Here is a 27,060-nt window from a genome sequence, read left to right as displayed (position 1 = left end):
AAACAGTTATTCTTCCTATTAAACAAGCAATAGAACAAATCCTGATTTCCTCTTAAAGCAGTAGAAAAGCAAAGTTTCTGCCAAAAAAATCTCCACAGCCAAGATTGTTAGCTAATGTACCTTCATTGCTCTTAAGGCTAAATCATTTTGCACCACAAAGGAATCCATCTAGGAGCTGAAACTCTCAAGATAACAGCTCTTCAGGCAAAAAATGAGCAAGATACTAATATCTCTACAAAGAGAGGCAGCTAAAACTGGACTCAGCCCAAGGATTCCCTGCACACCTAAGTGCTGTGGAGTGCTTAGCCCTCCAATATCCTGGTTTCACACTGAGTGGCTCCATTCCCCAGGTGGGGTGGGGTGGGGTGGCAGGACACAGAGTCAGCCCTGCCTTCGGTGTTTCCTGATGGAAAGCAGGTGGCTGCCAAACCAAATGTACTGTGTGCAAACAGCACCTGCACCATTCTCTGCCTTTGTGAGACACCATTCATGCAAACCCCAACATCACCTTCACCCAAAGTATCCATTTGGGCAGAAATATGGCTCACAGGCTTTGCTATTCCTTTTGAGATCTCAGCTCAGCTCCTGTATGCTTGTTCTTTTCTAAAGGCAGAACAAAGAGAACATTTGCCTTTAAAAACATCTTAGAAACTACAAATGAAAAATTGCATGACAAGTGTACAGCTTTAATTACATCTCTCAAGGGGATGAGAGAGCATTTCTGCATCCCCATCTTGTCTTCTCACTGCCCTGGAAATTCGTAAGATGATCCGAGGTATAAATGTTCGTATTTGTAGGGGGGAAAATGACCTACATTACATTCCTAGCAGATCATGTAAATAACAGGATGTAAAGTCTCACAGAATTAGTTTACATTTGAAACATTTTCAAAATATTGTTTTAGCTGGGTATAATAGACCACCATAAGATGTGACACACAGCAAACACAGGGCTGCAATTAAACAGCTGGCAAACTGCCAGAAATAGATAAAGGCCCAGGCTGTCACTTGCTAGACAATATATATGGCTATTTTGGCAGCCAAAATGAATGTGATAATTGAGCCATGACACATTAAAAAGGCACACAATTTCCAAGGAAAGAGTTCCTGAGCACTAAACAGGGAGCATCTATATTGTGCTTACAGCCAAGCACAGTTTATGAGTAATAACAAGAGCGGACTGACGACAACTCCGCGGTGCCAAGCCAACCTTGCCTCATGCACTGCACCACTGTATGCACTGATTTACCAGCCACAGAAATACAACAAACCCCACAGTGGCCTTCAGAAACAAAGGGAATCTGAAGACTGTGGGCACAGACTTGAAATGTTTTTCTGAATGTTTTTTATACTAATAAGGATTTTGTACAGTAGCAGTTCTATTTCCAGAAGTCACAGTGAATTGATTTGACTTCAACATGCAGAAAAGGCCCAATTGATATAATTCAGTTTTAAAATACAAATAAACAGTAACACATGAAGAACAAGTAACTCTTCAAAATCATACTTTTGCTATAAGGAAAAATTTCTGTTTTGTTTAAGACATGAAGACCCTTAACATTGACAACAATAGATTTTTGGAAGATGAAGTTCAGGAGCTTTTCTAGTGTTTCACTGTATGTTTTATTAAATAACCTAAGGACACAGCAAACAAACAAAGGTAGAAAATGAAGACACTGTTTTCAGTTAACACCCAACAGCTATATAAAGCTTCCCATAAATGTACTCCATCAAATTAACATGCTGACACCAATTGCATTTCCTTCTTGAGTAAAGGACAATACACGGTCAGCTCCCAGCCCATTCATTCACTAACCTCTCACAAAGTGTAGGTTCTCCGAGATCTAAAATTATGCTCATATAAAAGAAGGCTAAATTTAGTCTCTGTTACAGGAAAATCCCTATGCAGAGTTTACTTCCAGATCTTAGTCTAAACTTAACCACATTAGAGGTGTATTCAAATAAAGAAATTGCTTCCCCAATCAAAAGGTGCAGTGCATCAAGAGAGCTTACAAAAAGTGTAAGAACCCACTTGTAGATCCATTCACAGCAGTGATGTCTAGAAGACAACTGCACAGCTTTCCATAGCATCAATACCAGTGAAACACAACTGACCTGAGGGATACTGGCAAAACCTTTGTAAATGATCCCCTGTTCTAAGCATCAAAGAAACAGAGGAAAAACTTTCGAGACATTAAAACAGGGTCTCTTCAATGTAAATTAATTTATTTTCTCAAACAAAGGTATCAAAGTGCTCTAAATTATTCAGATTTCCTCAGAAAAAGCTCCCTAGCTACCCCAAATAACCAACACAGATTTCCAAATCCAACAATCAAAGCAAACTAGCATTGCCATACCGGGCCAAAATAAAGAATCAGAATCAATACTTGACTTTATACTAAACCAGTACAACTACAATAATTACATAATCTACTTTTACACAATTATCTTTAATGGCTGTGATAGTAACTTCATTAAGTGTGAGTAAAGGAAATGGAAAGGCTTAAAGATGAGGTCAGAACATGCACTTTTGGCTGCTTCCTCAGGAGATGCATCAAATACGTTATTCATGTCTAAGGAAGAGCAGACTCTTGAGGGTAGCTGCAGTGCCCAAAAGAAAAATGAAATCATGACACACATTTTTCTGACCCACAAATTAGAAGGAGTATAAGGGGACAATTGCAAGAATAAATTAGTTGACCCTCATCTGAAAATTTCACACAATTGCATCCATAAATGGCATGCATTCTAATAGTGAAATATATTAAAGAAGTATACTCTTAATTTTTTTTTGTCCCCAGTACTGCAGCAGGCATATTATACACAGGCATATTATCCCACAGGCTCTGTCAAGTGATGTTTAGTAGCAGCTGAAACAAGGCCAATTCACATGCCCTTTGGAAAAGCATTTAAACACACACACAGTTTCCTTGAAAAGGTGAGAAAGGTGGGCTTCCTCTGACTCAGGGCCACAAAGCAGAAAGGCAGTAATTAAAAATGTAGACACAAAAAAGGAATGAAGAGAAATAAGTCCCAGTTATTTAACATACTTCATATACTTGCCCCTTGCCCAAATATCCTATGAAATCTCAGTAAAAAAAGGAGTTTTTCGTAACTCTCATATCCAGCCTGATTGTGAACAGAGAGTTATGGAAAGAGTTTCCATATGGAAATTTTTATGGAATTAAATTGCAATCAAAAATTAAATTTTCTTATAGGTTAGGAGAAAATAGGAGGGAAAACTGGTTTAGGACAAGAAACAAACACACTTATGGTATGCAGTATGAGAACCTTCAAGGACTGTGAACCAAGGACTGACAAAACTGTGTCAGGCAGAAAAGCCCGAGTGACTCAGAAGAGGAACACTACAAGCAGGCTGTTTATTTACACCTGCCAGGGAAGCAGAGGGTGTTTCTCGTTATGGCTATGTTAACTCAAATCAACCTTTGGCCCCTAGTAATGAGCTGAAATTGCAAAAGAAAATTTGGAAATACAAGGAATTACAGGAAAACTTTTAAATCTTCTGCTGCAGAGAGTAGTAGCTGTAAAAAGGTGTGTCCCAGTATAATGCAAAGCACTAATCCTCCCCATAAAGCAGAATGCCCTCGAGTAGATAATAGCATTCTCTGTGAAGTAAATCCTCTATTTATTTATACTTTGGCACAGTTTCCAAGTGTTTACATTTATTCAGTAAGCCAAAAAATTACTCAGACTTATTTTTTCTTTACATTTAACATATAGAAGAACAGCAAAGCTCTGAGCACCTGGACCATAATTAAATCTATAATTCATACAGCAGCATGAAGACTAATGCCTAAATTAACTCTACTTGCCAGAAGAATTAATACTATCAGGAACAACTTACTGCAGATTGCAAAAATGAGAACAGAAAGGTTTTATAGTAAAGCTTCTGTCTTTCAAACTTCCCTCAGAAAAACCTTTTTCCCCAAATTTCTATTCCAGCGGTGATCCAGACTCCACCATTAAAACTTCAGAGGCTAGAAAAAAATTCAGAGAAACTGCTGACAGACTGAGAGGCACAGTGCCTGTTAGCACAGGCACTGGAGCCACGCTACAAGCAGAACACAGCTGCACCACCAGCACTCTGGGCCCAGCACTGCTCCTCGGCAGGAGAAAGAGGTGCCCTGGCTCAGTCTGGTCCTGCAGCAGAGCCAGGGTGCCCCAGGAACATGCTCACTCCTAACAGAGGTTTCAGCCTCTTAGGAACACATGCAGCTGGTGCAATTTCATACTGCAGTTTATCCACCCACCTAAGACAGAACAGCACAATGGGGGGTTCCTGGGCCCTACTCTGCATCCAAACTGGATAAAAGCCAGGCTCTGGCTTGCACCTACCTAAGAGACTGTAGCTACACACTGCAGGAGTGCCAGGATGACTCACGGTGCTTTGCACTCAAGATGACTTTGAAGGGAACAGAGAGTTGCATATGGAAAGCAGGAGCAGATGCAGCACAGCATCTCTCAGACACTCATCAAGCATTCACTGCTCATGGCATCTACTGCAAAGCCAACCAGAACTGACCCCTTGGTCTGTGATCAGCAGCCAACTTCAGAAAAAGACCAACAGAATTACTTTCAGAAATAACATTCAGGGCACTGCATGGACTGCTCACTGCACAACTTAGTGTTGCCTTTTTTCTTTTCATTCAGGCTTCAAAAGCCAATGGCTCTGTCAAAGCTAACAAACATGGAACTCTTCTAGGCATAAATGGATCTGGACTAAGACCTTGGGCAATACAGTCTCTCATAATTACCTGTTCTTCACACACTTCCAAGAAGCAGAAAACCCAAATGATATTTCTATTGGTGCATTTTTTTTCAAACAGCACTCTTATCTTCTCACCTCCTGAAACCAGCTGCTATCACACTGTGGGCACGTGTCATCTTTACTGGAAAGCTGCCCAGCCTGCATAGATGATTTTAGCAGGGAGGTATCCAGCTTATCTCAGGTGTGGGGAGAGGTGTGTTCACAGTCATTCCTGTCTCCTTACTTGCATGTTTGAAAACAAAAAGAGTACAAGCACAGCTGAGTCTGACTCAGATAAGAGATTTTATTTTTTTTTTTTTCCAAGGTCAGAATCTGGGAGCTAAGAAAAATTAAGCACATCAGCTTGCATTTGTCGGAAAAAAACCCCAGAGTTATCAAAATCTCTCTTAGCAGTCCTGCCTGAATGAAAAGCAGGCAGTAGCCATCTACAGCAAAAATATCAAGCACGGCCTGCAGAGAAATTCAGAGGCAATGTAAACAGCATAAACAGCATCCAGAAGGATGAAAAGTCATTTCTCAGACTAGTACATCTCACACCAGTCTTTATTTTCTCCATCTCCAACCCCACCTTCTCTAATTCCTAGTAAGGCACACTGGTCATTGAACAGGAATTTTGCCAAATGCCCTTTACATCTGGGAGAACCATGTGGTGCTCAGCCTACAATAGCTGTTTTAGCATCGAGAGCTGCTACTGTTAGCTTGCCTTGTAACTGACAAGAAAATACTTTGCTTCTTCTATTCCTAAAACAAAAAACTCCAAGCAGGTTTAACAGAAAACAAAGACTTTAAATAATGCTAGTCTGCAGTATTACCATGAAAAATAAACCAAACAAAACGCTTGAAAGTAAAATGCTTTCATTGCATTTGTTTTCAGAGAACCTTGAAAGTAACCGACTTCTCCACATATGGATCTATTTAAGGCTTGCTACTCTGTATTATCAAACAAATCGCTGCTTTGTTTTGATGATGTCCCTTTCACTTCAGAAACTTGTTTCTTTCTTTAAAAAATACAAGTTGTGGTGTGTTTGCTCTGGTATAACTAAGTACACCACCTGGAATTCTGGCTTATAAAATAAAAAAGGAAGAAGCAAATCACACTCAAAATACACAGCAGCCAAGTTGCTACTGCAACTCTTCATACTACTCCAGCTATCCAAGACTCTGTGGAAGAAGGGGAAGGTGGAGCTAGGCACTACCTAGCTGTACAAAAACTTGTATGGGTATCATACAAAATTTCTACTCCAGACAAGAAACACTTTTTCAGCCATGGACTGTGCTTCAAATACTTTATCAAGTGAAGACTGCCCTCTCAGATTAAAGTTTGATCATGCTTGTAGAATTTTAGGTTCTACAGTATTTCTGCCTTTTGTGTAAGAATATATATCACTTGAGCAATGCTTAAGGTGCAGTAGGCTGTGCTGTGTAACTTAGATCACTTAGATTTGCTTCCATGTGAATATAGAGTATTCAGTGCAAGTTGATTTTAGTCTCTTTAAGACCTCTCTTTGCATTAGCTTAATAGAAATCAAACCAAAACTCATTCTTTTCCTTCCAAGTCCAAAGCTCTGAACAGAAAACCAGGTATTTGCATAAGGATGTTCGTTCTTTGGTCCCTCAGGGTGTCTGTAGAGGGAGATTTACTAAACTTGTAATGTCCAACTACAGCTTTTGGCATTGATATTAATGAGGTAGATACAGATATGCCCTAGGTATCTATGAACAAGTTAGGACAGGCACTGATGTACAATGCCAACACAGAGCTCTGTGTCAGCTAACCATCCCTGCACCACTCATTCGTCCCTCAGATCCTCCAGCCTGGATGAAGTCTTTGATGTTGGGATACCAGGGAGAAGGACAAACACCAGCTAAAGTATTAGCAAACCCCAGGCACTGGGGACACAGTAGACAGGTCCTTAGTCAGAAAAGGCTTATTTGGGGAGGAACCTGCCCAGTCTGCCACAATTGCAGCCTTCACAGCAAGAACCACCATCTTTCCTATTGCATAGCTACTGATCTATTGAAACACTTTCCACACCCTCTAAAATCCATTCTGCTCAAAGTATTTACAGCATAAATGCTTTACTGAAATTGCAAACAAAATCAGCTTTCTGCTGCTAACCTTCCCTTACAGAAAGGAGAGCACCCATTTGCACCAATTTCATTTGTCCAATGAAATTTGACCAGCTGATGCTCTACTGATTCACTCTATCACATTTTGGTGACTTCCATGTCTAGGCTTCAGAGTGAAGTAACAACCTGAGTTCAAACCTAAATCACCTCACTGCAGCTTCAAGCTCAATGAACTGAGCCAGCATTGACTGAGAACCCTTGGCTTTCTGCAGCACCTGTACTGCTAAGTCAGTCACAGGCTGGCCCGAGTGCTGGGCACAGCTACCTTTGCTCAAGCTATGTTAAACAAGCTCCCAAAAGACAGGCTGGCTTTGCACTGAATGAGAGCTTTAATTTTCTTACTGATTTCCACCTTGCCACTGAAGCTACATGAAGGGTTTCTGGCAAGGGAGGAACTCACCTCCAAGACAATTCGTTGTGAATCCCTGAGGCTGGCCTTTAGCTTTGCCGTCTGTTCTCTGACTTTGCTGGCTTCCTTCCCAGCTCCTGCACCCTTCTGCATGCCTCAGAGAGGAACTACTCAAGTTTATAGCAGCATTAACTCATCAGCTGGAAACCTGCCAGGCTGCTTACATTTTCACTACAATCGTCTGAGCTCTGATTCCAGAGGGTGCCTCGAGACAGGATCTATGGGCACAGACAGCACTACACAACTGCTTTCTGATGTGCTTGATCCATTTGGGGTGCTGGGCAAGATGCATTAGTGCTTGCATAGCTACTGCAAACTGCCTCTGTGTAAGGACAAAAATGGCCCTTGCTTTTGTTTAGCTCAGTTTTAGAGATATTCATGGGCCTGTGGAACAAACACAGAGCACCCAAGCACAGAGCATATGAAGCAGCAAAATTCAAGATCTACTGCAGATCTACTGTGCTATTTGCTTCTCACAAAGTTGACACACTTCTGGAGAACTGAGGACATGTGCCTAGTTTATTTCTAGTTAGCAGAGGGTGACAAATTTGTGCAATTAAAGTAGGATTAGGTAACAATTAAAACAAAGCCAAAACTGGGGGCAGTGGGGGGGGAGGGAAAAAGGGGAATAATAAATCAGCAGAAAAAACACAGGACATTTGCTTTTTTTGACTGACAACAGCACAAAACTTGTGCACTTCCAGTGACCTTTTAGATAATTGTTGCTGCTGCTTGGAATCATTGCACCTGTATATCTTCCAGGATGATTATACTACAAAACCCTGACTAAATTACAGTTTTTAAATGAAGTGAAAATCACTTCCCTACAAGCTTTCCTTTAGCATTATAATTTAAATCCAGTATTAATGCTAGTTTGGTCAAACTGGTCTTTAAGAGGTCACTTAGTCTATTTCCTGCTTGAAGTAGAAACAACTGTATCTAAACTGATCCTGTCAGTCCTTTGTTACTTAAAAACCTCTGGCAATGCAGACCCACCACCTTTTGCATGCTGTCTTTATGTCCAGGTACTCCTACATTGATATTAGATTTTCATTATGGCAATTGAAGCTGTTTTTCATAACTACCAACCCTGGACTAGTAACAATTGCCTTATTTCCTTTGCAGCAACTTTCTTCTGTATCTGAAGATCTTCTCCTTTCTTTCCTTCTTCCTTCAAAGCACATGATCCTCAAAGAGGCTACACCTATTGTGAAGAACTTCTCATCCAGTGTTTTTTTCCCCACAGATTTTGCAGCTGATTATGCCTACTAAAGCACTGTACCTTGCAGTTCTCATTATTAAATTACACAATATTTTTAAGGTCACTTCATACATTTGCCCCCATCACTTAGCATTCTGGTCCTGTCCTCCAACTTGCTACAACCCTTTCATCCCCACTGTTAATTCCAAAGGCAGTATTTATATGCTCTAGGCCAGTATCCTCATCAATAAGGAAAACATCAATTACTAGGGACTGTCAGATGGTCATCTACAGATTCTTCCAACATGAGAGGGACTCACTTCTAACTACAGGTCACTTTGCTGTTTCATCAAAAAAAAATCTTATCCTTCCTTTGTTTCTGAAAGTGATGCTTACAATGGTAGCTTAAACATTGTCAACTAAATTTGTATCTGAGTTCCTAAAAGGTCTGGCCAGTCTGTTTTACTGTAAGTGCTATAAAATTAACAACTGCTCCAGCCACAGTTCTGAACTAGGTAACAGTATAGTGCACTCTCTGCAGAGGGAAAATTAATCCAAATTAATGCAAGCAGGCTAGGACTCATTTATCACCAGCAGTTACTGGCTCAAAGTAAGGCATCAATGTAAAGGAACAGCACAGCTCCTGGATAGCTTAATGGTACACATGCCCCTGTCTGAGATGGCAGCTGGATATCCCAGCTCCTGCCTACCCAGCCCTGAACTCAGAAAATATGCTCAAGGTATTTTTCATGATCTGTGTATTACCTGTCTCAAAATGTTCCACATCTATGCAAACCCACGTTACACCAGCTCCAGGAAACCTCCACACATCAGTTTTATAGGGATTAGGTAATTTTACATAAAGGGTTTGATGCTGTTTAGCTGATTCTCTTGTACTTGCACTTTGTTAAATTGAATTTGAAGTAGGTCTCCCAAGTCTATAATAGTAAAGAAACTGATACACAGAGACAAGTCAGTGGGAGGGGGAAGCATTCAGTGCTAGGACCTTGCCATACATACTACTGATCACAAACTAACTATGACAGGCTGGCAGGGCTGAGCAATGCACATGAGTGTAAAAAGGAAGAACTATACATATACACAGCATATTTTAGTCAGTTTTATCACAGAGCCTGAAGGGCCTTTGTACAGTTATACAAATCCAAAAAGCAGATTTGTCCTTAACTCTAAGACCCATTACTTGGCATTTTCACAAATTTTTGCATTAATACCTAAAGAATTGTTTAAAAAACTGGTCAGGCTTTTCTATTGTTTCCAGATAAAACTTAAGACATAATGAGCATCAGTTCTTTAACACCAGTAGCTGAATGAAAAAGTGTTTGAACTCTTTCTGCAACTTTAAAGTAGGTAGACAAACATAAATTTTATTTTCTTTTCATTTTGACAGTAGTGCTACTAAAAACTAGTGAAGTATCTATATAATCTTTGGACTAAAACACAGGTTTCAAAGCAGGTAGGACAGCACTGTGGACACTGCTCACACAAGTGTCAAACCTGCAAATCTGCAGGCATGAAAACTTATTGGAATAAGTAGATATGTTGATTTGTGTTGCATAACCCTCTCTTAATTATGCCACTGAGAATACTTGCACGAGAAATTCACTGTGTGAGGGCTGATAAAAAACCTTGGTTTATAGCTTGCAGGAGGTCAATACTAGCAGAGGGGAAAAAAAACCTATAACTTGAGGCATTTTGAGTTAGTAGATTTGTTATCTACTCTCAACTGAAAAGAAAGTAATTTAAATATTCTCACAATTCAAAACGTTCAGGAGTTACACAATCTTTCACTAGTGCAGTTTTTAAATGAAAGTATATTAAATAACAGTGCAGTCTGGCTCTACTTAACACTTAAATATTTTACTGAAATGCCTTTCTAAATTTGCATCACCCCTCTTACTTAAGCAGTTTCACTCACTACCAGCAAATAAGGTAAAAGCCACTCTGTAACATAAAGGTTGCTTCATCAACTGGACAGAAATACAAAACCACCAGACTTCTGATTGCCGTGCTAAATTACATCACTCTTTTCTACTCTGACCTGGACTATAGTCTTCTGGTTAGAAAAAAGAAGGAAGAAGGAGAAGGGAAGAAAATGCTTAAGAGAAATAATTCAAGATAAATCAGATATGGGCAATACTAAGAAGTAGATTTTCAATATTCATTAGAGAGTTACTTCAAATATGTTTGTACAGGAGCCATGAACCCTCTTCACTGTGTTTTTTTAACCGTAAACTTCTGTATAGGGAAGGAAGTGTTTGGAATAATCTTGTGGGTTGTATTCTTAAAACCATTCTGCAAACTTCATCTTTCTTTTCATGCAGAATGCATTTATTGCACTCAGCGGTGACAGTGCTGGGCAGGGAGAGAATAAAAAGCATAACGTGTCACAAGATACTTTATCAAGTAGAGTTTGGGTGATTTTTATAAATTTTGCTCGTTCATCTTCAGCACAAGCATTTGGGGACATACTCTTAAACGTAACTATCTCTTACATACCTTAGTCAACTGCTCTTCTATAAGGAACCATTTAGTGCTCACAACTGGGTTTTGACTGCAGAGGTGGAAACCAGAAAAATTGACAATTTTTTTTTTCACTGGGATTCAGTATTTAGTACTATGAAGACATTTGCCCAACAAGAAATTAAAAGAATAAACACAAAACTGGGGAACTTACCCCAATCTGGAAAGTCAACAGCTTGAGTGGAAGAAAAAACTGTACATGTGAAGAAGGGCACACACTTGTGCTGCTGTATAAAGGCCTGCTATTTGACTGCATACAGTATATTCTTTCTCCTCCTGATTTCATAAAAGCAACAGAATGCCTGGCTTTGACAAAGGGAAGATGGAAACTTACTACATTTGAGAGACAAAGGAATGGATTGGCTTATTCATACCCTGATGTGTGTGGCAAAAAGCTTTGTGTGAACAATGACTACTGTGAGAGGACAGAGGAAAAACCCAGCAGAGTTCATTTGAATCACCTATTTAAACCATTTAAGGAAACTTGGATGATTTTTTTCCTTTTTTTTTCCCCCTCCCTGGGGAGCATTACAGAGTAATCACATGAATCTGCTTCACTTTCTGACTGAAGTAGTCACCTCCGTGGCAGAACTGGAGCAAACCACAGCTGTGCAGTAACATCTTCAACAGGCACAACTGTTTGCAGAGTAAACATTTGCCTATAGCCTTACTGCAGACAGAGTATGTTAACAAAAGGAATGCTTCTACAAGCTTAGCTGCAGCACCTTCCTCACAATCACAAGGCTGCATTAGCTCAAATCCAGCGCTACCTCTGCACGTGGACGAGCCTGCACCACCAGCACAATTTTTCATTGCTCCTCATTGTTTCAGACAGCTCAACTGAAAGAGCTTAAATTGCTGGTCTGAGGAATACCTTCACAATACTGCTTTAAACACAAACTGCAGTGCTCCCACACTGATGGAATAACAAGCTCAGCCCGACAGTTACAAACATCTGGATTCATGGGTCCATAACCAAAACAGTAATAGCGTTCGCCTGCCAGGGTTTTGCAGGCATTCTTCTTTGTGTCAAACTCCAGACCCTGGCATTGGCAACACTCTGCAGGGTGGAATTAGCCCAAGATGTGGCAGTAATGAAAGGGACAAATGCAGCTCTTAGGAAGCAGAAAAATCCTGTATTAAAACAAACACCTTACACATCTTCCTTCCATTTGTTCTTAGTCCACATACTTTGAAGTGTTATTTTAAAATCCATAATTTCAAAATTAACTACTCATAAACCATCAACCTATTTGCAAGTCCAGGAGAGGCTACAAACACCAAAATCATCAACTGCCACCTTTTGTAGTACTGCTCAAAAAATCACATTAGTATGTATTAGTATACAAGGCCTGAAAATAAATAGGAATCAATATTGTAATCCCTATTAAGGAAAATCTTTCCAACAGACCCATAAGGTCAGGCACTCACTGGCTAGAGGATGAGACAGAGCAGGGAGCTTTTGGGGTGATCCAAGCAGCTCTCCCTTAGCACTAAGTCCCGTTTCCCAGCAGCTACAAAGAAAGCAAGTTGTTTCTCTGACCAGTGCTCCAAGGCATGTGTTTTGCCTGGCCTTTCCACTTTACTTTTTTCTTTTTAACCATCTGCTTTCAAACATCTGATTTTCACTTTAGTAAAGAGAAGAGATTAAAGCCAATTTACAACACAGGATATAAAAGACTTACATTCCCATGCTCGCCTGGGAAAGATGCACTATTTCAACTCACCACTTTTTAAACCACATGAACTAAGCTCTGAGTGGATACACTGAATTTGGTGTTTGCATTCATTTCCTGCAAAGTTTACACTAAAGTGGATTTGTTGTAAATGGGCTGTAAACTATAAACTAAGCTGACATGAGTGTTATTAAATAGAACTTCAAAAACTTTTCCACAAAGAAGAACAATATTCAATTTAGGAATGGAAATGAGGAAGAGCGAGCAAAGAAAACTGGGAATACACATTTTTGTTACTGTAGATCAGCAGGGCAGCCAGGAACAGCTAAAGGAAGCTGCTATAAATCACAGCACCCCTGGGAACAGCCCCACTTGTGCCAGCCCTAAAATCCAGGAAATACAATGAGAGCTGGAGACAGCAGTGCCCTGCTCTGCTTGAGCTGCAGGTCTCAACAGCAGCCTCAGACAAAACCTTAACCACAGCACAGTGACCTCTGATCCAAACAGTTTTATGCTATGAGCTGAAAATAGTTATTCCAGATATGTCAAACTTATTTAAGAGCATCTCTGCAGCCCAGATTTACCATGCACTACGTGCAAAATCTTTGCAGCATTTACCTGAGAGTCTGCAACAGTGGGGTTTGGCACACTCCACACCTTGAAGTATGTATAAGTGCTTGGCCATGGTTTGAAACTGAGCTGCCTAGGAGCAATAGGGCCAAGATCTTTTTAGCTTTGCTTTATGCTATTAAAAGCACAAAAGAAATTAAATACCACACACTGCATCAAGCAGCACAACTTTGAGTTAAGATGGCAAAAGCAAGAAAAAAATGGAAGCAGATACCTGTCCTCAGTTTACCTACGTGCCCTAGTGCTACAGTGTATGTTGGACGTAATTGACTTGTTTTGGGCCTTTCTGTTGAACAGGAGAAAACATGAGTGGAAACCAGCACTTAATTTTTCTCCAACATATTTAGTGGCCAAAGACTGAACTTAATTTTATTGCTTTTGATGCTTTATCTTTCTTGAAAATAACACCAAAATCACAGGAATTTAGTACTACTGCATGTTAAGAAGTAAAGCCATCAGCATGAAGATATTAAGTTTTATAGTTGGTACCCCCCGAGATGCAGCTCGTATTCACTGCTCACAAACATGACAGCATGATACATGACAACATGATTTTTTCAACAGTTCATTGTCCAATTAACAGAATCAGAAATCAATCCTTTCTGTTGAGACAGGCAAGCAAAAAACTACTGTTTAGTTACTTTTATTGTGCCTGTCATTCTGCTATCCCAGTGCCTAAAACAGAAGTCAATGTGCAGCCCAGGCCTGCTCAGCATACCCAGGAACAGGGCTTTCTTGGGGCTCTGGCATTTTTATAAAGCAGATGTTACAGCAATAGATGTGACTGCAAGAAAAACAACTGCTGGGGAAATCTACACCTCTTTTGCATGAGAATCACAGTGCAGCCAGTCGGTGTCATTTTAAAGTAGATAAATCAGCCTCGGGTCACTCCCATGGGGTGACTCTGGGCAGTTGCACAGGCAGGTGAGAAGTGGCAGCAGATATCAGTGTTTAACATGATATGAGAGAGCTCAACATATTTGTACTTCAGTATTTGTAACTTTAACAGGATCCTGTTAAAGTAACATTTAACATTTTTTATGTGCCATTACAGCATTTAAAAAATTGCTAATTTTCATTACTTATGTAACTGAGTAAGCAGAAGGACTATCAGCATCCAAGAGCATTAGTTGCCAGTTGTATTCTTGTGAAGTTTGCAATATGTGGACTGCAAATGATAAGATTGTGCTCTAGAACTGGAAGAGAAACAACTGTGCATGAAAAACTAGTTTTGGGAGAACTTAGACACCAGGTTTTTATTTTTAAAGCGCATGTGAATATGCCCAAATTACACAGGCTTTTAAATGTTTTGGGTTTTTTTTTTAATAAATTCTTTTTCTTTCACAAGAAATGCAATAAGGAGCATTCTGCTGCTTGTTGCATGAGGAGCAGTGCAGAAGTCTCATCAGCCTGCTGTGTAGCCTAATCTGTGCTACTACACCCTATAAGAAAGCAAAAGTGCCAACTGTTTCTGCACATAACACACAGCTGCATTTACTTCGTGGTATCAGAAAGGCTCCTTCTAACAAGTCAGTTTCAATGGAACAGTAAATACTTCAGGCACTGACACTCTGTTCTGACTGTTTATCATGAAAACCCAGATCTCCTGTTACAGAAGCTTGTTACTCTTCAAGATTTTTTTTTTTATCTTGCAAAAGGTAAAAATGCACTTATCATAAAGCTTTTATTGAGTAAATCCACTAAATTCCTCTTAAAAATACCTATGGGAACAGAAGCATTGACTTCCTCAATGGCAAAGAAACCCCCACATTTTTTCCTATTCCCTGTAGGAAAGAAACTTGAATAATTTTAGACACATTGGGGGGTTTTCATCATTCTCAACATCATTCCTGGGCATCTGGCTGTACCAGCTCATAAGCAAAATGCTCTGCAATACTCTGTGCTAATATGAGAGGAACATGCTCTGCCAGGGAGCCAAGTACCAGATAGTGCTGCAGAGTGTGAAAGCTTCTCTTTCTAAAAGCTGTAACTTGCTGTACCCGAAACTGCTACAATTATCTTTTTGGCAACTGTAAGCAAAGCTTCAGGGTTCTATTTCATTTAAATACTTTCTCTTCTGCCATGCTCCTTTGATGGTCCAAATATAAAGTGCAGGACCAACACAGAACTAGATCCCAGTAATTTATTTAAAGTTATCTAAAGCACTTATTTAAAACCAAACCAAACCCATCTCCCCACAAAAAAAAAAAAAAAAACCAAAACCCAACAGAACAAATACAAAAAAAAAAAACCAACCCAAAACAAAAATGCAAACCCCAAACCCTAAACAAACAGAACCACTGACCCTGCATGCAAATACATCAGCCTGCCACAGACAATCTACAGCACAGTCCTCAGGACAAGATGCCTTCAGCACAAATTCAATAAAACACTGCTCTGGTTTAGCCCCTGCACTCATGGATTAGTGAGACGGAGGAGCAGCTCATATTTTATCATATTCACAAAACACCCACCAACTATTCAAAAGCCAAACAATCCCAACACAGAATCAGAAAGCATTTCCAGCAAATTTTAAAAACATGTACATGGCTCACTGTTACACGAGTTATTAAGATACCTTCCAGTCTTAAATCTTACAATGCCTCAAATGAAAGCAACATTATTTAAAAGCTAGCTTTACTGCAAATCTGAACACTGGATGCTCACAGCTAATGAGAATTTTTATGTATCCTTTAAAAAAAGTAAAACATGCAAAAGATTTAAAGAAATCAGCTAACTGTGATACTAACTTTCCTACAGATCAAGTGCTTCAATTCCTAACCATCACTTTAAAACTAAATCACTCAGCCTTCCATGCTTACAATTTCATTTTCTAAAACCAAACAGAAGTGCCTCCCAAGTTGGGAACTTCCTCAGAAATATTCTTTATCAAGAGACTACAACCAGCAGTCTGACCAACAGACACATAAATTTAGAGGCAATACTTCAGTTTATCTGTTAAACAACATACTAAGAGAAAGCATATAAAAATCACATACAGTTCTTTACTTCAGAATGGAAAGATCACTCTAGAAACTCAGCACTCAAAAACCCAGTTCAAACTACATGCAGACATTAATTTGAAAGCTTCAGCATATTTTGACATTCATATAAAATAATGTTTCACAAAGGCAGTGACCAGCTATGAACAACAAACTGAACAGATTTCACTGTGTACTTCAATCACTAATGACTGAATCTCCAACATGCAAACAAAATATCAAACTTCAGTTTCAAACGTTTTGCCTGCTTGTTTAATCCTCTGTATGCAATTTCTGTCTAACAGTCACCCCTCGTAAACACTAAGTTTGCCTTTTGTTATCCTGAGCACATTAATTTCCTACCACCGACCACAATTTAAGAAGCCATTACATACCTGCAGTTAGGAGGAGGATCAAGGGTTATTTCAGCTAGCTCCTTCTGGATTCTGTTGGTGAAATGAGAACAGACACAAAGCATTTGAGATAGTCTATAGAATAAATCAGGGAATTACACTGCCCTCTACCACCATGCAGTTAAATGCAAGATTGGCTTTGCCTTCAGTAATGCTAACATGGCTGCTTCCTCTTTGTTCTCAGAGGCATAACCCAAATCCCACAGCTGAGAAACTTTGCAGCTTTTTTCCTGCTCCACGCTGCATGTAAACAGAACACTTACAGCTGAGCTGGGTAGAAATTTCCCACAACTATTCAGAAAAGTAACTCTTTTTCACATCCGAGCACTTTTTACCAGGGAGATTTTCTTTTCAAGCTAATATGCAAATGAGGCGGGGGTGGGGGGGGGGAGCCTGCACAAGCAGATTTGACAATGACTTTAAACCAGAGCTACAGGACCTGTGACTGAGGCTCAAATGAACCGTGCTGGCAGCAGACACACTCTTTTCACAATATTTTACCTATTGCTTTGCAGTGTTTAAAAAGTGGATTTACAGATCTGCCGGGCTGTCTCTGCTACTGGAATAATCTCTCTGCATCAACTTTGCTTCTCTCCATACCTTCTGCTGCCTTTCCTCCTGCAACCTTATACAGTAGCTGTATTTCTGTCCTAAAAATTGATACAATAACTTGAAATAATCTGTGGATAACTTTACTCTATTACAAACATTCGCAAGGAGTTAGGATCTGAAAAATGAGTACGGAAAACTTCCTGTCAATTTAAGTTTATTCAGGTACATAGGAGGTGCAATTTCAAAATAAACATGGTTAACTCCTCTTAAAAAGTTCAAGACTTCTCTTCACAAAAGGAGCCATAAGAGCAATACTGTGAATTTCATGCAAATAGCAGGTGTTAAAAGGTGAGCTAACAGAAACTGCTCTGGATGTCCTTGCTTTTATTCCAATAAATTCAGTCAGCCTACTGAACTATCTGAGCTGGAATTAGACTTGCAACAATTAAATGAAATAAAGACAATATGGCAAAACTCAGCGTCAAAAATCTGTATCTTAGGCTGGTCAAATAAAGACAAGTAACAACAAATTACAAGTGCTACATAGTAGTTGCGAAACTTTTTTCTCTTCAGCCAGTCCTATTTCAAAGGGTTTCTTTAACAAGCTCAAAAGTCATCAAAGCCAAGCAGCCATTCTCTGCAACAATTTTAACATATTTCAAAAAGAATTTACTAAGTTTAACTCCAATACAAAATTACTTAAGTGTTCGTAAAAGTCTGAACTACAACAGTCACGCTGAATTAGCAAAATTTGAAGCTACTACAGCTATTTTACAACTTTTCTTGCTACAGGATACTTGTGAATGTTTTCAAAGAAAAGCAACTCCAGGGAAAGGACTGGAAAGTTATGTTTCATCTCCAAAGACAGCTGGAATTAAAGTATTTCGAGTATTTCACACAGCTGATCTTTGAGAAAATTACCAGAGTGTACATCTTGAGAGCCAGACTGCCAATAAATATATATGTAAATGAAAGTGCAACCAATATAACTAAACAAGGTTTCTAAAGATTCTCATATTTAAAGGTAGAGGCTACCTGTAGAACACCGCAGTTTAAATCCACAGATCCTAAGGGAGAAAACTCACCTAAGTTTCTCCCAGGAGAATGGCAGAATGAACCCATTCCTTCAAGGTGCGTAAGGCTCTCCTGTGCATCATCATGAAAAGCTCTCATAAGACCCAGAGAAGCCACTGGGGTTTTATGACTTCTTTAATTAGACAGCATTGCCTGTCATCAGTCTACCAACCATAATAAAATACTCCAGGAGGACTCCACCCTATACCAACCAGGCATGGAAACCTAACTCGGAAAAAAAACGCCAAAGCTCTCTGGCACATTTTTGCAAAAACAAAACGTACCTAGGTGCCCTGCTCCCAGTCAGCCTGTAAGTTACCAAGTTCTGTACCAACTCTTCAAAAGACATAAGACCATTCTGTATAACTGTTACCCCAACAAGACTTGAATCAATTAAAACATTGCTTAGCAGGCTCCTGTCAACTACCAAAGTTGGTAGTTCACTCCCTTCCACATAGCTTTACAAGAAGAATGCCTCTGCCCTGACAAGTGCAGTGCGAGTACTGCCACTCCAAGTACTGTGCAAAAATACTGCAGGATGTTTCACTCCCTCCTTTACCTTTTTGCACTAGTAGATAACTTAGCAGTAGTTTTGCTGGATAGTTTGGTGTTCTTCTTCTGCTGGGTGGCAGAGGGTTTTCGTTCTTCTTGCTCTTCAGGTTCAGGTGCAGGCGGATCCCTCTGATCAGCATCTGAACTACCACTGCTGGTACTTGGACTTTCATCGTCTGACCTCTGTCTATCACTGGACATCGTGGGGAACTTTTTGGGGAAAAAAAAGAGGCAGAGTTAATACACAAGGAAGGACTCTCTCTTGTCATTCCCCAAGCTCCACTGACCTCTGCCTACCACTGGACACCACGTGGAACATTTTTGGGGATGAAAAGAAGGAGAGTTCACACAACAGGCAGGACTCTCTCTTGACGTTTTCCAAGTTCCAGAAAACTTTGTATAGGTGACACGTCAGTTTCAGTGAGAAATTAATCAAAATATACTTCCTTGTCTCATAGCCGAGGACTGGAGTTTGACAGCTACAAAGCAATATTTACACTTCTGAAAATACAGATATTTCCAATTTTTAAACCCACTCGCATTTTTTTCATACTTTAAACAATATGCCAATTGTCGACTTTGTTCTAAGGCATGAGACAGATTTAGCAGGGTACTTAGGCAATGAACATTAATAACTTATGACACACTGTAAATAACAGACCTCATTGAAAATGTTTTTTAAAAAGTCACTAATAACCTGTAAATATTTACACTGGAGCAGAGCATTTTATTGGGTCCAAATGCCAGATCCCCCCTCTTCCCCTCTCTCCGAGAAAATACACTGCCAGTAACACTCGGGTTGATTTCAGATGGAAATGTACACTTGCTCTAAGCGTTTAAAGGGCTGGCACGGGGGGAACGAGGTTTGGTTTTTTTATTGGTGGTAGGGCTTTTTTTAGTAAGGGGAAAAGCCCCGCGACGCGTTTAAAGCCACTGGGGTAGCAGCAGCCCCGGTTATTTACATGGCCAGCAGCGAGAACTGCATTTGGCCACCACAGAGCTGCCGGAGGGGGAAGAAGCATAATTCAAACTGCACCTTCTGCACAGCTCTCCCCGCCGCCGCTCCCCGCGCAGCTCCGCCAGGCAGACCGACATTTTTCCGCCGATCGGGAAAGGCGGGGGGGGTGGGGGGGGGGGAAGAAGGAGGGGGCTGCCCCGGCGGCCGGGGGGGCCCGAGGAGGAGCGGCAGGAGCTGCGGCAGGGCTGGATCCAGGCGGCCGCCCGGCCGCGCTTTGTGGGGAGCGCCAGCCCGCCTCGGCTCGCCTCGGCTCGGCTCGGCGGGCGGCGGCGGCGGCTCGCCCGGCCCCGCTCCGCACCGTGCGTGTGCACCAAGTGAGGCGTGAACTCGGGCCGGCCCCGCGTCCCCGGCCGCCGCCAGGCAGCGAGCACCGAAAACAAGAACAAAGCTCCTCTACCAGCCCCCCCGCCTCCTCCCCGCCTCCCCCCACCGCGCTCGCCCAGCCGCCGCGGCGGCCGCCTCGCCCGCCGCTCCCTTACCTTCGCCGGCGTCCTGTCCCGCTGCTGGGTCGGAGGGGCGGGATGGCGGGGGGCCGGGCCGGGCCCGCGGCGCCCGAGGAGGGGACGGAGGCGGCCGGGGGGCTCTACGGCGGCGGCGGCGGCTCTGTGGCCGGGCAGTGTGGAACATTGAGAGCCGGAGCAGGGGGGGACGGGGGGAGGCGCGGTGCGGCCCCGCGGCCGGCGGGTGGCGCTGGCGGGCCCCGCTCTGCGGCGCGGGCTCCCGCGGCGGGCCGGGGGGCCGGGGCGGGGGGCGGCGGGCGCGCGCCGCGGAGCGGAGCGGAGGCGGGGAGGGGGCCCGGCCGCCCCCGGGCTCTCCCCGCCCCGCCCCGGCTCCCCCGCCCGCCCGCGGCTGCCGGCGGAGCTCCCGGCGAGCGGGGGAGGGGAGAGGGGGCGCTCGCTCCCGCCTGCCGGCCGCCGGGGTGCGCGCACGCGCGCTCCCGCCGCGGCCGGGGGCGCGCGTGCTCCGGGCCGGGCAAGGACAAAGCGGCGGCCCGGGAATGGGGGGGTGGGGATCGCCCCTCGATGGCCGTTCGACCCGGCCCGGCGTCACTCGCAGCCGGCAGCTGAGCCCGGCTCCCGAGGGGCTCCAGCCTCCGGCCGCCGCGGGACTCGCCGGGCCGGTGCCCAGCAACGGCGATGCCGGGGGGGCGTGCGGTCTCCAGAGCCCTCGGCCTCGCCTGCCTCACACCTCACACGCCTCGGCTCCTGCCTTGCGCCCCGTGTCGGGGCAGGGACCCACAGGGACGGGACCCGGCGTGGTTTCTTACCCCGCCACCACAAACGCCTGCCCTTGGCACTTTGTCACACATGGGAACTGGAAAAACACCGGCCACCCTGCAGCCTCTCCGCTCCGAATAGAAGTGTTCGGCATCAAAACCAGAGTTAGCTGTTCCGCGAGCAGCCAGCGCACCAAATCCCAAGTGTTTTAAAGAGGAAAGGGGACGATTGATAGCGATTGTGGTGCCACAGAAAGGTGCTATGATATGGAGATGTAGATTGTTTTCTGGCCCCTTCCAAATGCACGGTGGTGGTGTGCACTGAACAGCTTCTCACACTGCCCAAAGCAATCCACCAATTTAGAGAATGTAAATACTCCAATCGTAGACCCTGATCACGCTGACATTAAAATCCCTTTTCTTTATAAAGGATCTTATCCATCTGTGAAAACTAGACGATGTTGGTGTGGTGGATAACTGGCTTCTGCAGAGGAGAAATTAACAATTACTATAAATGTTTGTGAAATTGACATGAAATCTCAAGACTAACAGTTGCTGACCAGCACAAGGGCTTTTGCCTGGATTGCTTTCATCATCAACAGTCTAATGACTTAAAACTGCTGTGTTTTCTTAGCTTGTGCAAGATCAAGGGCTCAGAGAGCATATACCATGCTCTAGAGGGAATAAACAATTGGAGTGTCAAGGAATATCCTTCACTGGACTTAGCTGAAGTTAACTCAGTTGAAAAGTATGCTGAAGATTTGGCAGGAAAGTTGAATGATATGATGTGGAGGAATACTGGAGGTTGGTTTGTTAAAGTAGGCTATAGAGAATTCCCAGCTCACCACTACAGGCAATTTGCCCCTGAGGTATGCTGTAGAAAATTCCTAGCATAAACAGTATCTGGCATGATGAGCAATCTGGGCATAATTAGTAAAAGGGGAAGCACAGCAATATCAAAAATCTATCAGTCAGCACTGGGAGCCTTTTCCCTTTCCCCTCCTCCCATTCTGTTGATGATGCTCAAGATGAAGCTTGCTGGAATTTTGAAAGTCAGGATTAAGTCTTTAAAATTATTCCAGGGGAAAATTTGCAGTCATCCCCCCAAAAAGTAGTAGAAGAATGTACATCTACAGAATGAAAGTAAGTAGATTGGCCAAGAGGTGTACACCACATCAGCTACTACATGTGTGGTTTTTGTGGCTTTCCGGATACAAAGTGAAAATTAAGAAAGCCCACTTAAGGGAGACTAATAGAAAAACTATTCTAGCTTTTATTTTTTCCCAGCATTTTTTACTATATTAAAATGAATTTACTACACCAATGTGTGGACATAAAGATATTTATTTGATTGCATATTCATTCATTTGACATCAGGTCTCAGAGGATGACACTTTGTTCTTACGAGGTTGTACGTTGCTTGGCTGTGTTTGTTATTCACAGAAAGAAAGGGTTCTTTCTTTGAAGGAGAGGGGAAAATGCCAATTTTAGTAGCCATTGTTACAAATCTACATCTTTGTGACTTTTCATATCCCTCGTAATCTGACTTCAGTGTAATTTCAACTGATGTACAGAATAATAGATGTGTTTTCTCTGTCAGTTTATTGTGTGCTCAAATTGTGGAAGTGCAGCTGACATTGCAGAGCCTTCCCGAGGAAGTCCTGGGTGCTCAGGCCTACATTTTGTTCCCAATCAGTTGCCTTTGTTGTTTCTGTTTTGTTTGTTTTGTGTTCTTTGGGGTATGTTTTTTAGAAGCCCTGTTTGCAAACGGTGGTAGATTTTTAGATATTTCTTTCAGAAGTAGATGTTTATTTCAGAAGCCCTTTTTGTGTCTGTCTCCCTCCCTGTTCTATCAGAGCACAGATATGAAGTTTCTGTTAGCACACAGAGGTTGAACAGCTGCCTTGGACTGCACAGACATCTGAACATATTTTTCTAGGTTTAGGAATTTAGAGTTGAGTCTCCTCCATCTTATGAGAAGTTCTTAGATAGCAAACAATGGGACCAAAACAAAGTGAAAAACATTTTGATCTCCTAGCCCCAATAATTTAAGGGCATACAGGTGGTAATAAGGCCAGCATTCATTTTGCATGATTAAGAGCAGCTCAATGGAAAATTCTACTTAATATTTACAGTTGTGTACTTCATCTTTTTTATTACAAAGTCATAGTTTCCTGACAGTAAATTCATCACCTACAAATGCATCTTTCTGTCCTAAGGATGTTTCCATTCCAGGTTGTGTTAAAGCCCCTGTTGGACTCCTACTACAGCACCCTACCACAGTGCTACAGATAGATGGGGACAAGCTGCAGAACCAGGTAATGAACAGTTTTATTTTTTTTTAAGTGGATGGGGTAAAATTTGATTGTGTTTTTGTTTGTGGGTAATGTCACATTAGCAACTAGTGCTCCTTGTAAGGTAGCTCTTTTTCAAATATTCAGTGTGTCTTGTCCCAAGATAATTAACAGTTTTTACAGAGAGTTGTAGGAAAGCAGATTATGCAAAGATCTTGGGCCAAGAAGCGATATAGTGACTTACAGAAGGGAGTACAAGAAGCCTCACAGTAGCTGCAGCTCATCCTGTTGTGCCTTCTCCATAACTTTGATTATTCTTACATTGGGATGCTGTGGATTCTTTGGGGTTTATAAAGGAAAAACAAGCCCCTTAAGAACAATGTCCCTACTTCATTTGTGTTCTTAAGGATTTACAAGAACAGCAGAGGTAAGTTTTTTGAGAAATAAAGTCAATGTGGCAGTGGACAGGAAGCAGCCAATAGAAAGCCACCTCCTGGTGCCTTTATCAGCTAGTGTTTAACCCATCTGTTGGTTTTGTATTGCCACCTTTCAAAGTTTGGCATGGGAATATGGTGGAGGAAGGATGGGAAGGGGGCTGGGAGGAAGAGATGAAGGCAAGAGCCAGAACACTGCTGGGCTTCAGTTGTTCTTGTTTGAAGAATGACTTTTTGGAGGCTGCTGTAGCTCAGCAATAATCTCGAGACTGCTGTAATGCAGCCTGTCCTGAGGCCTGGAACTTGGGATTCTTACAGGACTTTTCAGGATATCTTTCCTTCTCTGAATCCTTGCATGCTTGAATAGAATCTGGAGGAGAATTTTGCTGACTTTTTTTAACACAGGAGTTAGCTGTTTAGCTAGGATTCTTTATAACATTGAATACTGCTGTATCTAAATCCATAGAAAAATACTTAGCATGAGCTAAAGCACTACATATATTAATTAATCTTCATCATAATCCTAAGAAGTAAACCATAAGTCCTTCTGTTCAGCATACATTGTATTTGACAGTTGTATTTTACACACTGGAAGACTAAATGGCTACTGGTTGGCTACTGGTTTTTAATGGGCAGATTAGCATTAGGTGCTTAAAAACATAACAGATAAATGCATATTTCCAAAGCACAAAGTTATGTGGGTATGTTTGCATTACAGTGTTCACATGCAGTTCTTGTGTTCTGTTTTGTAAATTCTTTCCTTGTGTGTGGATTATTGATGCAAGGAAAAAACACAGTGGCCTCTTTGGAGTTCCTGTAGTCTTTCATATGAATTCAGTGCTGTGTGTGTTAAATGAATATCGGTGCTTTAAAAAAATCCATACTTTATTTCTTGTGGAAAGCAGCTTGTATTCACTAGGTTTTAATTGCTATAGTTTCCATTTTACTCAGAAAGCTTTAGGAAAAACAAGAAAAATTAGAGAAAATTAAAGTGGAATTGTTCTTGGCTACTGGACAAAAGTAATTTGACTCTCATAAGGACATTTCCCTCAAATAAATAAGCATTATTCCATCTGTAAGTAAGAGGATTTTTTCCCTTGAAATTTTAATTGTAAATTTCTCCTTGATGTATAGATATGTGTAGTTACAGTTGCTTTAATGCATTTCATTTTTAGTGCAGTGCCTTGAATATTTGACTACAGTAGAGTAAAATGTAAATACAGACTTTACCTGTAGCAAAGTGTGAGAACAATAGGTCTATAAGTAACATTATGAATTCCATAAAATTCTTTTGTGGTGTATATTCATCAACACAGTGTGTAAATCATAACCTAGGAAGAGCATGGCACTACAGATAGAATCCTGGCAGACCAGCATTTCTGGAAAACTTTCAGTGTGAAATCTGCCCTTTTTCTGCTCACAGGGTGTAGTAAAATTGTGTTGTCATTCTTGGTGTGTGATAATCTGCTATGAAAACTGTAATAGTGAATAATGTTGAAGGCCTAGTGAAAATTACATTTACCTTTTACAGGTAGAGACATTTCACTCCTAAACTACCTCAGATTGAATTATGCGTAAGTCTACACACAAGCATGTAGGGGGATACAGTGTGGGTAAATGAAGGTGATATAGAAGGTAATCTTATCCCCCAATGAGTTGCAGCTGGACCAATTACTAAAGATTAGAAGCAGGCCTGATCTTAACAGGCCACACCTGTAGCCAATGTGAACAGTGGTGTAAAAGAGTGGATTGGTGGGCTCTGGAGTCAGATGGCTGCTGCAAGGACCAGGAACAGGCAGTTCCTGGAGGAGCTGGCTGTGAGAAACATCAAGGAGGTATGAAGCTCTGCTGGTATGAAATCCTTGCACTATAATGATGTTAGAACTCGTGCTAGCTAAGACAACACAAGCATATGTCTTAGTGCTATCTACAGACTGCTTAGACTGGAAACCTTTGGCTCCATAAAAGCTGTGGCTCCAAAAGACCAAAGTTTCAGTGAAAGCAGAAAGTGAATAGGCTGGTAGTAATTGAGCTGATATTCTCATTGATGCCAGCCAAGGGAAGGTAAGATAATTATAAAGTCAAATTCACCTAGCCAAGTTGAGGTCAGAAAGAAATGTATACATGAGGCAGACATTATTCATAAGCTGATGGATGTTTTTATTGAAAAGCAATAATTAAAAAGTACATGACTAAATTGGCCCACCTGACTGTGTTATTAAGAGAAAGGACCTGTCCAGGATCCTTACTGCCTCAGTCTGACTAACCTATTTATTTCCCTGGGGTTAGGTGAGTAAAAGATTTCCTTCATAGCCTTTAGGGCTGGTGACAATTGCACAAATTGTCAATAAGCTTTATCTGGCTTGTCAGCATTTTGGTGCTTCAGTCCCCATCAGGCTCTTCAAATTCTGACATCCCATTGAGGAAGGGACCTATCAGCATTTAAATAAAATCTTACGAATTTCCTGAGAGCCATCACACCTTCTAGTAATGAGTCCCAGTGCTTTACATTTGCCTGCCTGGACAGCCAGGGACACTTCTGAAAGCACCCTAATTATAGGGTAAGGCCTCTACATATTTCCCATTATCATGTCTGCACTGTGTAAAGACTTGCTTGGCTGATGCTGTTTTGCAATAAAGAAAAGCAATACCTTTTTTAGCTTATGAAGATTAGGATTACCAAAGACTCCTGTGGAATAACTTTGTGGCGTCTTGCTTTTTGACTAGGAACAAAAAGCTATCTGCATTTGTGCACTCTGTTCATGTACAGGAGCCCTGATCTCCCACAAAGGGACAGGAAAGTGAAGTCAGGGCCCTGTCATGATAAATCACCCCTGCAAATAACTGGGCAAGGCTGGTCTTCCATAGCCCTGACTCAAGCATGCTGGGCAGTCTCTGCAATACCAGAAGGTGCTGCAACTCCCAGCAGTTTCTTTTGTGCCCTGGTCAGTGGGACTTGTGTCCAGTGTTTCCAGTTGCAGCAGGAGTATGGCTCTCCACCCATGGTGGTGGGGAGGGCAGCCTCAGCTAAAGCATTCCCACCTATGTGATCTGCTGCCTCCTGTGCTGGAGCAGTTGCATGCAGGTGGAGAGCCTGAGTGGCGAGGTCTCAAATAATTGCAGCTAAAGTCATCTAAGATGGAAAGTCAGG

General features: G+C 41.9%; 1 protein-coding gene across 2 annotated transcripts in view; it reads right to left on the bottom strand.

Moving 5' to 3' along the window:
* Window positions 1-20,605, bottom strand: part of UBE2E3 (ubiquitin conjugating enzyme E2 E3) — a 54,334-nt gene extending 33,729 nt beyond the window's left edge. Inside the window, exons 1-3 of one of the 2 annotated variants that reach the window (XM_059853209.1) lie at window positions 20,445-20,605; window positions 18,955-19,157; window positions 16,752-16,802 (exon numbers count right to left, since the gene is read on the bottom strand). In XM_059853209.1, coding sequence (XP_059709192.1) covers window positions 16,752-16,802; window positions 18,955-19,148 — 245 coding nt within the window. In that variant the 5' untranslated portion in view covers window positions 19,149-19,157; window positions 20,445-20,605. Of the gene's footprint in view, window positions 1-16,751; window positions 16,803-18,954; window positions 19,158-19,983; window positions 20,064-20,444 lie in introns of those variants that run through there. The other variant, XM_059853210.1, reaches the window with a different exon arrangement.
* Window positions 20,606-27,060: the final 6,455 nt, after the last annotated feature.

The sequence above is a fragment of the Haemorhous mexicanus genome, chromosome 8 (genome assembly GCF_027477595.1).
Source record: "Haemorhous mexicanus isolate bHaeMex1 chromosome 8, bHaeMex1.pri, whole genome shotgun sequence".
In the NCBI taxonomy this organism is placed as follows: Eukaryota; Metazoa; Chordata; class Aves; order Passeriformes; family Fringillidae; genus Haemorhous; species Haemorhous mexicanus.
This window is presented reverse-complemented; position numbering and strand designations above follow the sequence as displayed.